Source organism: Triticum urartu, chromosome 3 (assembly GCF_003073215.2).
Source record: "Triticum urartu cultivar G1812 chromosome 3, Tu2.1, whole genome shotgun sequence".
Taxonomy (NCBI): domain Eukaryota; kingdom Viridiplantae; phylum Streptophyta; class Magnoliopsida; order Poales; family Poaceae; genus Triticum; species Triticum urartu.
This window is the reverse complement of record NC_053024.1, coordinates 408,999,427-409,013,290: the sequence shown is the minus strand read 5'-3', so window position 1 is coordinate 409,013,290 and position 13,864 is coordinate 408,999,427. Positions and strand designations below refer to the sequence as shown.

Genomic DNA, 13,864 nt, shown 5'->3' with positions numbered 1-13,864 from the left:
CCACGATACCCTGATGGGTTGAACCTATGCCTTCCTTAAGATGTGTGAACTCAAAAGTTTTCATGAGTCATACACTTCTGGTAATTTTCCAGATAAAATTTCAACACTACAACTTCTTTGAAAGTGAGAAGTGAATGAAAGGTTATGCATTGGAGAAGTGGGAGTCGACCTTGAACTTTGTGTTCATGCCCATGGACACGATGTAGATCTTAACATTAAAGCTTCTCTTAAAATTAATTATTCCTTTGGTATAAGTTCATCTTATATCTGGGATCTGGCCTTTTGCAATCGTGGTTCCGACCATGTTCTCCTTTAAATACCATTTCGCATGCAAGTTTAAGTGCTTGTCTTCTGTAGAGCAATACACCAGTCCAACCTCTACTTTGATCCGTCGTCGAGTATTACCCCCTCTAGTATCTCGAGATTATCACGGAACTGCATAACTTCTTATGAGTTCTTCTTCAAGTATTATTTCTCACTGATTCCAAAATTTTCCCCGGATTCTGAGTTGTTAGACACTCAAGGACACCGATAGTGAATCGAGTCTGTACTCCGATTCAATAACTATAAGTAATTTTCATTGCTTACGAGTTTAATAATCCTTCAAGTCATTCCTAGCCCGGTTGGCTATATCATTATCGTGCTAAATTTTAACCGTGCTACCTAGTCCAGATTCCTGGGTGCACCCTTCTATCATTGTTTAGTTGTCTATGTTTCCCTCGAGCATACATCATTATATCATTTGATCCGACAAATGATATTTCCTTGTTCACCTAATTGTGGAAATCCATCCTTTGGAAATCTCGATGATTTGTTGCTGAGCCTATCAGCCACCTCCTCATCCTCTCCTTGGTTTACTGATGAACTCTTGTTTCAGAGCTCACTTCCATAGATCATTTCTGAGAATCTCACAATGTCATCTCGTCAAATTGTATTGCACCTTTTCTTCTCAGGCATCCTGAGTCTGAGGTATCCTGACACCAATCAAATCTGAATCTCGGTCAGATATGATGGTTGGAACATATTTCCAAGAGTTATAACGTTGGTCTTTGTATGACCCGATAAGGTGGTGTCATACCTAGCCCACCTGGCCGGAGGCCCTATTGTTACAGTTCTTCCTTTTAGCAATATTGGCCATTCTTCCATGAGGAAATTGTAAGACTTATTCTATAAGTTGTTCCTGATGGATCCTTTTTGTTTCCAAAGTCTGATCTTCACCTGTTGACCATGTCAATGCTATCTCGAAGCATGTCTATGGTGCTCCGATTTTCAACAGGAACTTTTGAAGCCCAGTGCTAAATGTTTCCTGCTCAATTATCCAAACACCGTTGTATGGGTAATGTCATGAAAATTCTCTCCCCTACCTAAAGAGTTTTCTACATTATATCCTGACATGGATATCATGCTCTGCTTGTCCTTGGGAAGGATATACCCTTGAAATGTGTGTTTAAACACATTTTTCTTTCCATTGTTCTGTTTAATCTGATAATCGTATTTTCCTTTCCATTGTTTGGTTTAACCTTTCTTGAGGTCTATATAATCTAAGCAGTATTATTCTCCTGCTTATGTAAACACCTCGGTGTACAACTCTGTCAGCAAGACCCTGTTACCATTGTTGATGACATTTCGGTAACACCGATGGACGAGAACTTTGCCTATTGGTCCGCCTCGTTCAACGAGCAGGAAAATGGTTCTCTTCGTCCCTCGCCCTTGGTATCGACGCCGTTGCCGACATAATCGACAAGCTACCCTCTGACATGCCTTGCTATCATGACCATGCAAGATGTCACCGCTCCTCCTACTTTTATCCCACACTGTGGGCCCATAACCCACAGTTCCACAGGATCGAAACCTGACTCTCCTGTACACCCCCATTTTCCAAGGTTATTCCTCGCGCTTGACTTCGTATGTAATTCACGGGGTCACTAGCCTAGTAATATCTATTCTGGTATCAGACGCAATACTTATTCCCGTTGCTCTAGACCCCTTTCACACTTTGTTTCAGGCATCGAACGATTGCCTACCTGCTTGAAACTTCTCATGGTACCTCCTTACTTTACTCTCGATATTTTCTTAAGTTTCAGTTCGAGGGTTACTTTCCGCCACCTTCCCCGATGTTAGCTACCAGATAGTCTACCTTTCAGAGGTCCATTCTTCCGTTATACCCCCTTATTCTTTCGTAAGTACGACGGAGACCCTGAAGAAAGGATGCCTACTTCATCATGATGGCCTAACTAGAGAAATGAAGACATCAACATAATGGATTGACCTCTTCGAGAAAAGCAACCAAGACCGAGGAGATTCGTTAGGATTACCTAACCACACCCTTTCCCCCTTACTCCCGGTCCTAAATCTCGGGACGAGATTTCTGGTAGTGGAGGAGAATTGTGTGAAGGAAATATGCCCTAGAGGCAATAATAAAATTATTATTTATTTCCTTATATCATGATAAATGTTTATTATTCATGCTAGAATTGTATTAACCGGAAACATAATACATGTGTGAATACATAGACAAACAGAGTGTCACTAGTATGCCTCTACTTGACTAGCTCGTTGATCAAAGATGGTTATGTTTCCTAACCATGAACAAGGAGTTGTTATTTGATTAACGGGATCACATCATTAGGTGAATGATCTGATTGACATGACCCATTCCATTAGCTTAGCACCCGATCGTTTAGTATGTTGCTATTGCTTTCTTCATGACTTATACATGTTCCTATGACTATGAGATTATGCAACTCCCGTTTGCCGGAGGAACACTTTGTGTGCTACCAAACGTCACAACGTAAATGGGTGATTATAAAGTTGCTCTACAGGTGTCTCCAAAGGTACATGTTGGGTTGGCGTATTTCGAGATTAGGATTTGTCACTCCGATTGTCGGAGAGGTATCTCTGGGCCCTCTCGATAATGCACATCACATAAGCCTTGCAAGCATTGCAACTAATGAGTTAGTTGCGAGATGATGTATTACGGAACGAGTAAAGAGACTTGCCAGTAACGAGATTGAACTAGGTATTGAGATACCGATGATCAAATCTCGGGCAAGTAACATACCGATGACAAAGGGAACAACGTATGTTGTTATGCGGTCTGACCGATAAAGATCTTCGTCGAATATGTAGGAGCCAATATGAGCATCCAGGTTCCGCTATTGGTTATTGACCGGAGACGTGTCTCGGTCATGTCTACATTGTTCTCGAACCCGTAGGGTCCGCACGCTTAAGGTTTCGATGACAGTTATATTATGAGTTTATGAGTTTATGAGTTTTGATGTACCGAAGTTAGTTCGGAGTCCCGGATGTGATCATGGACATGACGAGGAGTCTCAAAATGGTCGAGACATAAAGATTGATATATTGGACGGCTATATTCGGACACCGGAAGTGTTCCGGGTGATTTCGGAGAAAACCGGAGAGCCGGAGGGTTACCGGAACCCCCCCCCCCCGGGAGAAGTAATGGGCCATATGGGCCTTAGTCGAGAGAGAGAGAGGGGCTGCCAGAGGTGGGCAGCGCGCCTCCTCCCCCCTGGTCCGAATTGGACTAGGAGAGGGGGGGCGGCGCCCCCCTTTCCCTCTCCCTCCCCACTTCTTTCCCCCTCCTAGTAGGAGTCCTACTCCTACTAGGAGGACTCCTCCTCCTGGCGCGCCTATAGGGGCCGGCCGACCTCCTCCCCTTGCTCCTTTATATACGGGGGCAGAGGGGCACCCCTAGACACACAAGTTGATCCACGTGATCATATTCTTAGCCGTGTGCGGTGCCCCCTTCCACCATAGTCCTCGATAATATTGTAGCGGTGCTTAGGCGAAGCCCTGCGACAGTAGAACATCAAGATCGTCACCACGCCGTCGTGCTGACGGAACTCTTCCCCGACACTTTGCTGGATCGGAGTCCGGGGATCGTCATCGAGCTGAACGTGTGCTAAAACTCGGAGGTGCCGTAGTTTCGGTGCTTGATCACACTCCCCCCTCTCTTTGCTATGCATCACCATGATCTTGCGTGTGCGTAGGAAATTTTTTGATATTACTATGAAACCCAACATTGTGACGCCCGGATAATTAAGCTACAGTAATTCTCTGCTACTGATGCCACGTCACTTCGATTACTATCGCTAATCTCGTGTTAGTTCGAGACCGATTCAAATTCAAATTCAATTAAAGGCAAATAATAAAAGTTTTCAAATATTAAAACCAAATTGTTCGAGTCGTGCCAATTAATGCATAGGTGATTATAGTGAAGCACCATACTTTTATACAATGTTTAAATGCTATAAGATAACTAAAATAGTAGCAAAAACAATTAATTAAATACTTTTAAATAGTAAATAATTACACAACTATTTTAGATTAGGTAGCTAGTTAATGTGGCAGTGGCATATTTGGTAACATCAAATTAGGTGCCATTTTGGTATTTTGCTAAATCAAAAATAAAAGGAAACTAAGCTAAAACAGAAAGGAAATAAAATAAACAAAAGAAGAAAAAAGAAAATACAAAACTAGCAAAAAATAAAAAAAAGGAGAAAGAGAACCCACCCCCACTGGGCCGGTCGGCCCAGTTGCTAGCCTGGTCGGCCCAGGCCGCCCCACTCCCTCCTACTACCCCCCTCACCCGGGGCAAACCCTAACCCACTACCCACGACCCCTCCACTCACCCACTCCCTCCCCGCATTCCCCTCGCCTCTGCCCCTGCCCCAGATCTGGATCGGGCCACGCCCCGACGCCATCGGTCGCCTCACCGTCGCCGCCGCCCGCCACCTCATCGCCATCGCCTCACCTCGCCCCGAGACCGCCGAACCTCTACGTCGCCCGAAGCCGTGCCCGCTCGACATCGCCGTGCGCCACCGCTGCCGCCCGGAGCTCGTGCCGCTCGTCCACTCGACGGAGCTGCCTCGCCGTCCTCTCCATCGTCGGCTCGTCCCCGTCCTCCTCAACCCCACTGCCACGAACCCTACGCCGCCCACGTGAGCTTCCCCCTCCTCCTCTCTTCCTCGCGCTCACGCCATGGTTCCTCCCCGCGGCTCCGCTGTTGCCGCCGTGGCCTCGCCACGCCCGCACTACCTGACCTCGCGCTGCTTGCGCCCACGTCGACCAACCGCTGCCGCCGCTGTCTTGTGTCGCAGCCGCCGCGCCCGCCCCGTGCCCCGTGTGCTCCAGGTCCGCCCGTGACCGCGCCGCCCTCCCCTCCTGCTCGCCGCTGCCCGTGTCGCCGCACCGGCGCCGCTCGCGCCCGCCTTTGCCCGTCGCGCCGCACCGCCCGACCGCATCGCCCTACTCGGCCCGCTGTCGGCTGGCCCCGCCGCGCGCGCTTCTCCTCCCCCTGCAAACCGCACCCTGTTCCGCCCACCGCCCCACGCCGGCGTTGTCGCGCCGCGGCCGCCCAGCCGGTGGCCTCGCCCCCCTTCACACCACCACCCCTCGCGCGACCCGGCCACCGCTCGCCTCCGCCTCCCCCGACGCGTCGCAGACCACACACCCGACGCCGGCGCCCCAGAGCACACGCGCCCGTGTGTGTTCGGGCGGGCACCCACGCCCAAACCCGCTAGGCTTCCTCTGGGCCTATGACAGTGGGGCCCCACCCCCCAGAACAAAAATGATTAAAAAAGGAGTTTTAAAATAAATAAATGAATAAATAAAATAATTAATTACTTAATTAACTTAATTAATCTTGATTAGATTAACCTAATTAACTTAACCTAATTAATCTATTAATTAAACCAATTAATTAGGTTAGTTAGTTGTCAGTCAATGACATGTGGGCCCCCTGTCCAGTTTGACTAGTCAAACTGTTGACTGGGTTGACCCGGTCCATGACAGGTGGGCCCTGTTTGACCCTATTGACCAGTCAATAGTTGACTGGTCAAATGCTGACTGGACCCCCCCTTGACCCCACCTGCCAGCCACACATACATTCTGTTGGGTACAATTCTGTGTACCCATAGCAATTTAAGATTTAATTTTCAAATTAAAACAATTTAGAAAATGATTTAAAATTTTTAAAATTAATATAAAATAAACCGTAGCTCGGATGAAAAAACTTTATACATGAAAGTTGCTCAGAACGACGAGATGAATCCGGATACGCAGCCCGTTCGTCCGCCACGCATCCCTAGCATAGCAAACACGCAACTTTCCCCCTCCGGCTCCTTTGCCCAAAAACGCAAAACACTGGGGATACTTTCTTGGATGTTTCCCCCCTTCACCGGTATCACCTCATACCGCGTTAGGGCACGCCTAGCATCACTCTTTGCTTTGCCATGCATCGTTGCGCATCTGTTTGCATTGTATTCATTGTTTCTTCCCCCTCTTCTCTCGCTAGACACCGAGGCCGACGCCGCTGCTACCCAGTACGACTACGGTGTTGACGACCACTCTCTCTTGCCAGAGCAACCAGGCAAGCCCCCCCCCCCTTGATCACCAGATATCGCCTACTCTCCTCTATACTGCTTGCATTAGAGTAGTGTAGCATGTTACTGCTTTTCGTTAATCCTATCCTGATGCATAGCATGTCATTGTTGCTACAACTGTTGATACCTTACCTGCAATCCTAAATGCTTAGTATAGGATGCTAGTTTATCATTAGTGGCCATACATTCTTGTCTGTCTGCCATGCTATACTATCGGGTCGTGATCACTCGGGAGTTGATCACGGGTATATACCTATACTTTATACATGATACATATGATGAATAAAGTCGGGTTGGCTCGAGGAGTACCCGCGAGTGATTCATGGATTGGGGGCTAAAAGGACCTTTGTCCCGACGGCCCTCTGGGTGGATCGTTGTGGCGGAGCGACAGGACAGGTTGAGACCACCTAGGAGAGAGGTGGGCCTGGCCCTGGTCGGCGTTCGCGGTGTCTTCAAGATAACACGTTTAACGAGATTTTGGTATTTGATCTGAGTCTGGCTACTGGCCTATACGCACTAACCATCTACGCGGGGATAGTTATGGGCACTCGACGTCATGGTATCAGCCGAAGCCTTCGTGACATCGCGACTGAGCGGCGCGCACCGGGTTGGACCGCGTAAAACTTCCTTTGTAATGGAGGTTGCTAGGTCTGCTCACCGGCCACGTTCGCAACGTGCAGGTGTGCAAAGGGCGATGGGCCCAGACCCCTGCGCCATAGGATTTAGACCGGCGTGCTGACCTCTCTGTTGGGCCTAGGTAGGGCTGCGACGTGTTGATCTTTCGAGGCCGGGCATGACCCAGGAAAGTGTGTCCGGTCAAATGGGATCGAGCGTGTTGGGTTATGTGGTGCACCCCTACAGGGAAGTTAATCTATTCGAATAGTTGTGATCTTCGGTAACAGGACGACTTGGAGTTGTACCTTGACCTTATGACAACTAGAACCGGATACTTAATAAAACACACCCTTCCAAGTGCCAGATACAACCGGTGATCGCTCTCTCACAGGGCGACGAGGGGAGGATCATCGGTTAGGATTATGCTACACAATGCTACTTGGTGGACTTACCTTCTGCTCTCTTCTACATGCTGCAAGATGGAGGTGGCCAGAAGCGTAGTCTTCGATAGGACTAGCTATCCCCCTCTTATTCCGGCTTTCTGCAGTTCAGTCCACATATGATACCCTTATTCCATTTGATACCAATGCATACATATGTAGTGTAGCTCCTTGCTTGCGAGTACTTTGGATGAGTACTCGCGGTTGCTTTGCTCCCTCTTTTCCCCCTTTCTATACTCGATTGCTGCGACCAGACGTTGGAGCCTAGGAGCCAGACGCCACCGTCGACGACGACTACTACTACTCGGGAGGTGCCTACTACTACGTGCAGCCCGCTGACGACGACCAGGAGTAGTTTAGGAGGATCCCAGGCAGGAGGCTTGCGCCTCTTTCGATCTGTATCCCAGTTTGTGCTAGCCTTCTTAAGGCAAACTTGTTTAACTTATGTCTGTACTCAGATATTGTTGCTTCCACTGACTCGTCTATGATCGGGCTCTTGTATTCGAGCCCTCGAGGCCCCTGGCATGTAATATGATGCTTGTATGACTTATTTTATTTGTAGAGTTGTGTTATGATATCTTCCCGTGAGTACCTGATCTTGATCGTACACGTTTGCACGTATGATTAATGTACGGTCGAATCGGGGGCGTCACAAATAATTTCTACAAATTTTTATCAGATTTACAGAGAAAAAAATATCTACATCTAGAAGATCAAATACATGTCATTAGATATATCAAATAATGTGTAGTGCATATAGTCTTTTTGTAACACACTGCTTTTACGGAATCTTTGGAATGAGAGAAATTGACGTCTCTTTCAACATGAGAGCCTGCCTGTTCAACGGCTTTGTAACATTATCTCTGATGAAATCTGCCTCCTTAAGGAGGCATGGGAATAGTGCATGTGTAGTTAGTTTTGGCTAAGCTAAGACCTTCTCAACCTCAAGCCTTCCTTTTCCTCTTTGATTTTTTGGGGGTTTTGCCCTTGTACTGTACTTCCCCCTTCCTATAATGAAAAGGCAGAGCACCTGCCATTCCACTAAAAAAATATCGCAAAACATATTTTCATATTTTATATGTTTAGTATTAGTATAGTGGATATGGGTACACTACATTACTACATTATGTAACGAAGGGGTACTATTGTGGTGTACACTCGACGGATGCATGCGTGCTTACGTGTAAATTAATAGCTATGTAAAAGGGGAGGTACAAAGCTTAATTACCTAGCTATACGCCTATGCCTCAAGAAATCAGGGGACTACTAAGCACCCAACAAACTAGACTCTACATAGATGTGCGTTCTTCAGTCGACTACGTTGTTGCTGAAGAGTTTAAACTGGCCGGCGTCTAGCACGAGCTTCCGTATAGAGGCGAAGGCGCCGATGGCCCCGATGCCTGTGAAGACGACCATGATGACCGTGTTGGCGATGTACAGCGTGGACCTCCTCGGCGGCGCAAGCGCGATGTTGTACATGATGACGGGGAGGACAAAGTCGAGCGGGATGAACCCCACGGCGCCGACCACGCCGACAATGTCGCCAAAGAAGGGCAGCATCGCGGCCATGAGCGCGCAGAAGGCCAGGTAGAGCGTCCGCAGCAGCAGCCGCGGCACCAGGTTCCGGCGCGAGAACTTGCCCTGTGTCACGTCCGCTGAGTTCTTCTCCATGATCTCGTATGCCACCTGGGAGTACACGAGCCCAATGGCTAGGAGCTGGAGGAGGACGAAGAGAACAGCGAGGCCCAGCAGCCAGGTCGGCGCGAGGGCCGGCCCTGAGTCCGGCATGAGGCTCTTGAGGACGTTGGACTGGACCTGGCTGCCGAACGCCCAGTAGCCGGTGATGGACGGGAGATAGAAGGTGAAGCCTATGACGGAGTAGCACATCACCAGAGCCTTCATCATCTTCCCGGCGGCCGGCGGCGCCAAGGTAGCCTGCAAATCCGAGTTCAAAAATAGGCCCACTATGAGGTTTGTATGATAGGCCTGTAATGCCCCATTCAAATTTGATTCTGTCTGTAATGCAGACTCGATGAAGAAAGAGCCCGGCGCCACATGATAATTACATGGCCCAGTATGCTTGGCGTCATCCACACAGTTTGGGCCTTTTAGTTAATTTCCAGACACACAGATATATGCAATGTAACAACGGAATCTGTACTGATTTCAGGGGAGGTGGGGGGGCTGCTGACAAGAATTGATCATATACCTGGATTTCAGGCAGAATGCCATTGCCGAAAACAGATGCCAGGATGGAAATGGAGAGGAAGGCATTGAAGGTCTGCTCTGACTTGGATGAGCTTAGAGAGTAGTCCTTGGCTGGAGCGTTTTTCGACAAACCTGTCAAGAATGGTAACAAGTTAAATACCGTATGGCAGAGCACAAAAACCTGAAATGGACTATGCCTGCATGAACATAGTTTTCCTACTTGTACATACGATTATATTCTTCTTTTGTTATGGAACTTCGCCACAAACTAAATTAGAATTTCTGACAGAGAGATGCTTGATAAGTTTATAACAACGAGTATTTTAACTCAATTGTGGGCCAAAAGAATCCAGCAGACAAATTCGGTTTTACTTTGGAATTGATCACATCAATATCTCGACCCCGTTGTTTGGTTTGTGCCTAAAATCGGAATCATTGTTATGAACTAACATAAATTTGATGTATGCTGTAATCGACCCGTGGTAAATAAGTCTTACTGGAAAGAAAAATATTCAGATAAATCTAGAATGTCTTCTTGTCTACCGAGTTCTGAAATAGAGCTGAATGGTGACAAAATCGTCAATTTAAGTACAATAATTTGTAATTGGTGACTAATGGAGGATTCATCACGACAACCACAAAAGCAAACACTTTCTTAGGTGTCATTTAGTTTCAGTCACATGCTTCAATTGTTGGAAAGGGCCATTGTAGTTCTCAATAGTGAAAACCGCAAATCACTGAACACACTGATTACTATCATGTGCCTACTGAGGCACTATTGATCACTTTACAGACTAATCTGGGTTTTGCGAACACAGAAGAGTCTGGGTTAGTTTGTAATGCTACGGCTGCTGGGGAATCGGTGCTACCTTAACAACCACTAATGCGTTTTGTAGAAGAATGTCACAGCTAATGACTCCCTGGTGCTGTGGTGTCGACGTGTCTTTGCATATGAGTTTATTCCAATGGCGTACATCAAAGAATCACTGCAAAGATATAGCTGTAAAGAGCAGTTTCTATAAGGAACTAGCTTATACATCTATGAAGTACCATGAAAGATTATGGCATCTGATTCCTCTGATATGCCAGCCTAAGTGTTTCAGGAATCTAGTTCCTAAATCTTCAACATATAATAATTCTCTTAAATCTTATGAGAAACGTATCAGGAATGGACAGGAGGTGTAGTAAGGAGAGCTCACGCAATAATACCTGCACGAATACAAGCAGCAGACACAAGGATGGTGTAGCCCAAGCTTAGGAGTAGTGAGACCAAGTTGATGTGCCGCAGCGAGTGGAACGATGGTAGTTGGGAGAGGAAGGCCAGCACCACAGCCACGATGATGATGAAGTGGTACAGTTTTAGGGGACCATTGGGAGCAAGGCTCGAGTACATTATCTGTTTGGCCACAATAATGATCAGCTAATGAAAATAATGATATGAGCAGAGAACAGAAAGCATTTTTTTAGTTAATATCTATGACAACGGACATAAGGCTGTTCACCCAACTTTACTGGTTGTACATATTAGTGCCAATTATCTTTGGTTGTAAAAAATGTAGAAACTAGCAAGTCAGCCAGTGAAATCCTTCCTATCCAAGAAAGAATATAATTCAATTTGTTGCCAATTAATTTCTGTTCTAATCTATTTACAACAAATTGGTAGTCTTGTCTTGAATTTGATGCATATACTGAAATATTCAGACTTCAAGTCAAGAGACATGAAAAGATTTGAAATATCTCCTTCCCCTGTAGCATTTAAATGTCAGAAAAAGGTATTGTAATCTTGACAGAGAGGCATAAATAGTGCGCAATTCAGAGGTAGCACACAACTATATATTTATATATGTTCAAAACTTTCCAAAGCCAGGAGCCCAGGACAAGAAGCACATGAAAATGACAGATGAACTACTTCATTTGCTGTTTTACTGTTGTGAACACTGGTTTCGGACATATTATCAACATCAGGACATTTGAACCAAATGAGTGGGAAACCATGTGTTCCCATGGTTCAACAAAACTGCTAAACGATCAATCATAGTGTCTCTACGGTTCAGACTTCAGAATAATGACATCGGATATGCAAGATACTGCTACTGGGACATACTGCTGCATACTTGCGCACACACCCACGAGCAATGCCAATCAAACATTACTTGCATGTCTGGAATCCTGCCATGCACTGGCGTCAAGGAGCAGCTTTCTTACTAATGTCAACTCAGCACTGAGTATCCCTTATCAAACTAGTGTCAGCGTGCTTTTTTTCTTCCGAAAAGACTAGTGTCTGCGTGCTGATTAAGTAGTTACGGCAATCCTGAAGCAACAACACATTAGAGTCTGAAATTAGGCCAGAATATGCAGCGCCTTATGCTGCATGAGTGCGTATGGCAGTATGACAAAGCCACGCAAGAATGAAATGAATGACCTTGTACATTTGGGACCGCAACCCTCTCCTCTGTGGGTATTCCTAGTTTGCAGAGTATTATAGGCAACTCCAACTATTTATGTCCACAACGAAGACGACATGAAACTAACTACAGAACAGCAAACAAAGCATACATAACAGGCTAATGAAATTTACAGTTAAATTCAGTAGTTCTTGGAGGCTACGCAGGGCTCACCTCGATGCAATCGGCCGCCAGCAAGATGGAACCGATGCTAACGCCTGTGTTGATGGCCGTCTGCACAATCACCACGAAGTAAAACATCCACCCGGAGCCTGCACACCAAACACATCTCCCAAAAAACGAATCATAATTAATCACACATCTCTCTCTCCCAGCACAAATTCACCAAGACACGCATCCAGATTAATGGGAGGACTATCGCACGACAGCAAAAGCACAGTGGTACTGTTCATGCCGTACTGCCGTGCACACAAACGCAATCTCAGAAGATGGGTCGGGACGCATCGTCTGTCACTCGTAGTGGGCGTCAGGGCATTGCGGCGAACACATGGAGGAGATGTATGGTGTGGAGGAGGTCGGCGCGCGGGTTAATTACCGAGGACGTCGGTGGCGAGCTCGCGGAAGCGGATGTGCCTGCGGCCGCGCGCCTCGCAGTGGTCGAGCACGCGGGACATGAGGGAGTACTCGTAGAAGGTGACGGCGGCGATGAGGGAGAGCGTGGTGATGCCGAGAGCCCAGCCCATCCCCCGCAGCGCGTACGGCAGCGTCAACACCGTCGGCCCCACGATCGCCGTCGTCAGGTGGAAACCCGCGTGCCACCACGTCCCTGCCATGAGCGATTAAAATCGAATCAGCAGGTCCCCGCATTGCCGGAGAAGCGCGGGAGGGCGGGGCGGGGTAGGCCGGGTACCTTTGGACTCGAGCACGAAGGCGGCGCCGGCATCGGCGTCGGCTCCGGGGGCGGGCTTGTGCGCGTCGTTGCCTGCCGCGGCCACGATCGCCGGGCCGCCGGCCTCGGCGTCGAACGCGGCAGGCGCCATGGCCTGGAGCTCGGCTGTCGCTAGTGGTTACGGCGGTGATATATACGTAGACACGACGGACACACAGGGTGGGACGGTCCCTATGTACTACTGTAGGAGTAAATCTAATTAGCCGGTTAATTAATACAGTAGGATCTCGTTACGGCCTAATCACCGTGCCGCACACGAACACGGTCGGCAGTAACTCGCGGCCGTGGCGTGGGGTCTCCGTTCTGTGGAGTGCACGAAGTCCAACGGTGCCGCCGGCCGGTATTTATGCTGCTACGGGGCCGCGCGCCGGGATGTTAAGTTTTGTAGGTGGTCACACACACGACAGCAGAGTCGTCATATGTTTTGTCCTACGCAATTATATGAACCAGATGACCCGTTCCGTTATTGGCCTAAAGATCAACTGTACTAGCTAGCAAGTTAAGTAAGCTATATATGGACAACATGTTTAAGAAATGGACACCAAGGCATGCTAAGAAACATGGATGTGAGCATCTACACACAGGCTTAGCAAATCTGATCCCCTAAACATCCAGGGTCAGTGTCCTGTGTGTCTGTTTTGAGCCCTTATTTATTCATGCATGCAATCATGCTTTTCATTTTCTCGCTTATATGTTCAATCACTTGCATGTGATGGGTGGAAAATGAAAAGAGAGAAAATAAAAAGAGAAAATGTAATCCAGAGTGGGCTGCGTCCTATGTGACGAACATGCGCGTCCGAGAGCCCTCATATTCTCACGTTATCAATACGAGAGTTTGCG

At 47.5% G+C, this 13,864-nt stretch overlaps 1 protein-coding gene across 1 annotated transcript; it reads right to left on the bottom strand.

The window, feature by feature from the left end:
• Nucleotides 1–8,628: 8,628 nt before the first annotated feature.
• LOC125548410 (probable GABA transporter 2) lies at nucleotides 8,629–13,323 on the bottom strand. The gene is made up of 6 exons (XM_048712012.1): nucleotides 12,986–13,323; nucleotides 12,671–12,901; nucleotides 12,289–12,386; nucleotides 10,880–11,066; nucleotides 9,672–9,802; nucleotides 8,629–9,397 (listed from the first exon to the last, which is right to left on the bottom strand). Exons 1-6 carry the CDS (start codon nucleotides 13,113–13,115, stop codon nucleotides 8,771–8,773), a joined length of 1,404 nt encoding a protein of 467 aa, XP_048567969.1. The 5' UTR covers nucleotides 13,116–13,323; the 3' UTR covers nucleotides 8,629–8,770.
• Between the last annotated feature and the right edge of the window lie 541 nt (nucleotides 13,324–13,864).

Coding starts and splice junctions, on each gene's coding strand:
- LOC125548410 (XM_048712012.1), bottom strand. CDS start 13,115: ATGGCGCCTGCCGCGTTCGACGCCGAGGCCGGCGGCCCGGCGATCGTG. Junction 12,902..12,985: donor CTTCGTGCTCGAGTCCAAAG/GTACCCGGCCTA, acceptor CGCTCATGGCAG/GGACGTGGTGGCACGCGGGT. Junction 9,803..10,879: donor TGCTGCTTGTATTCGTGCAG/GTATTATTGCGT, acceptor CATTCTTGACAG/GTTTGTCGAAAAACGCTCCA.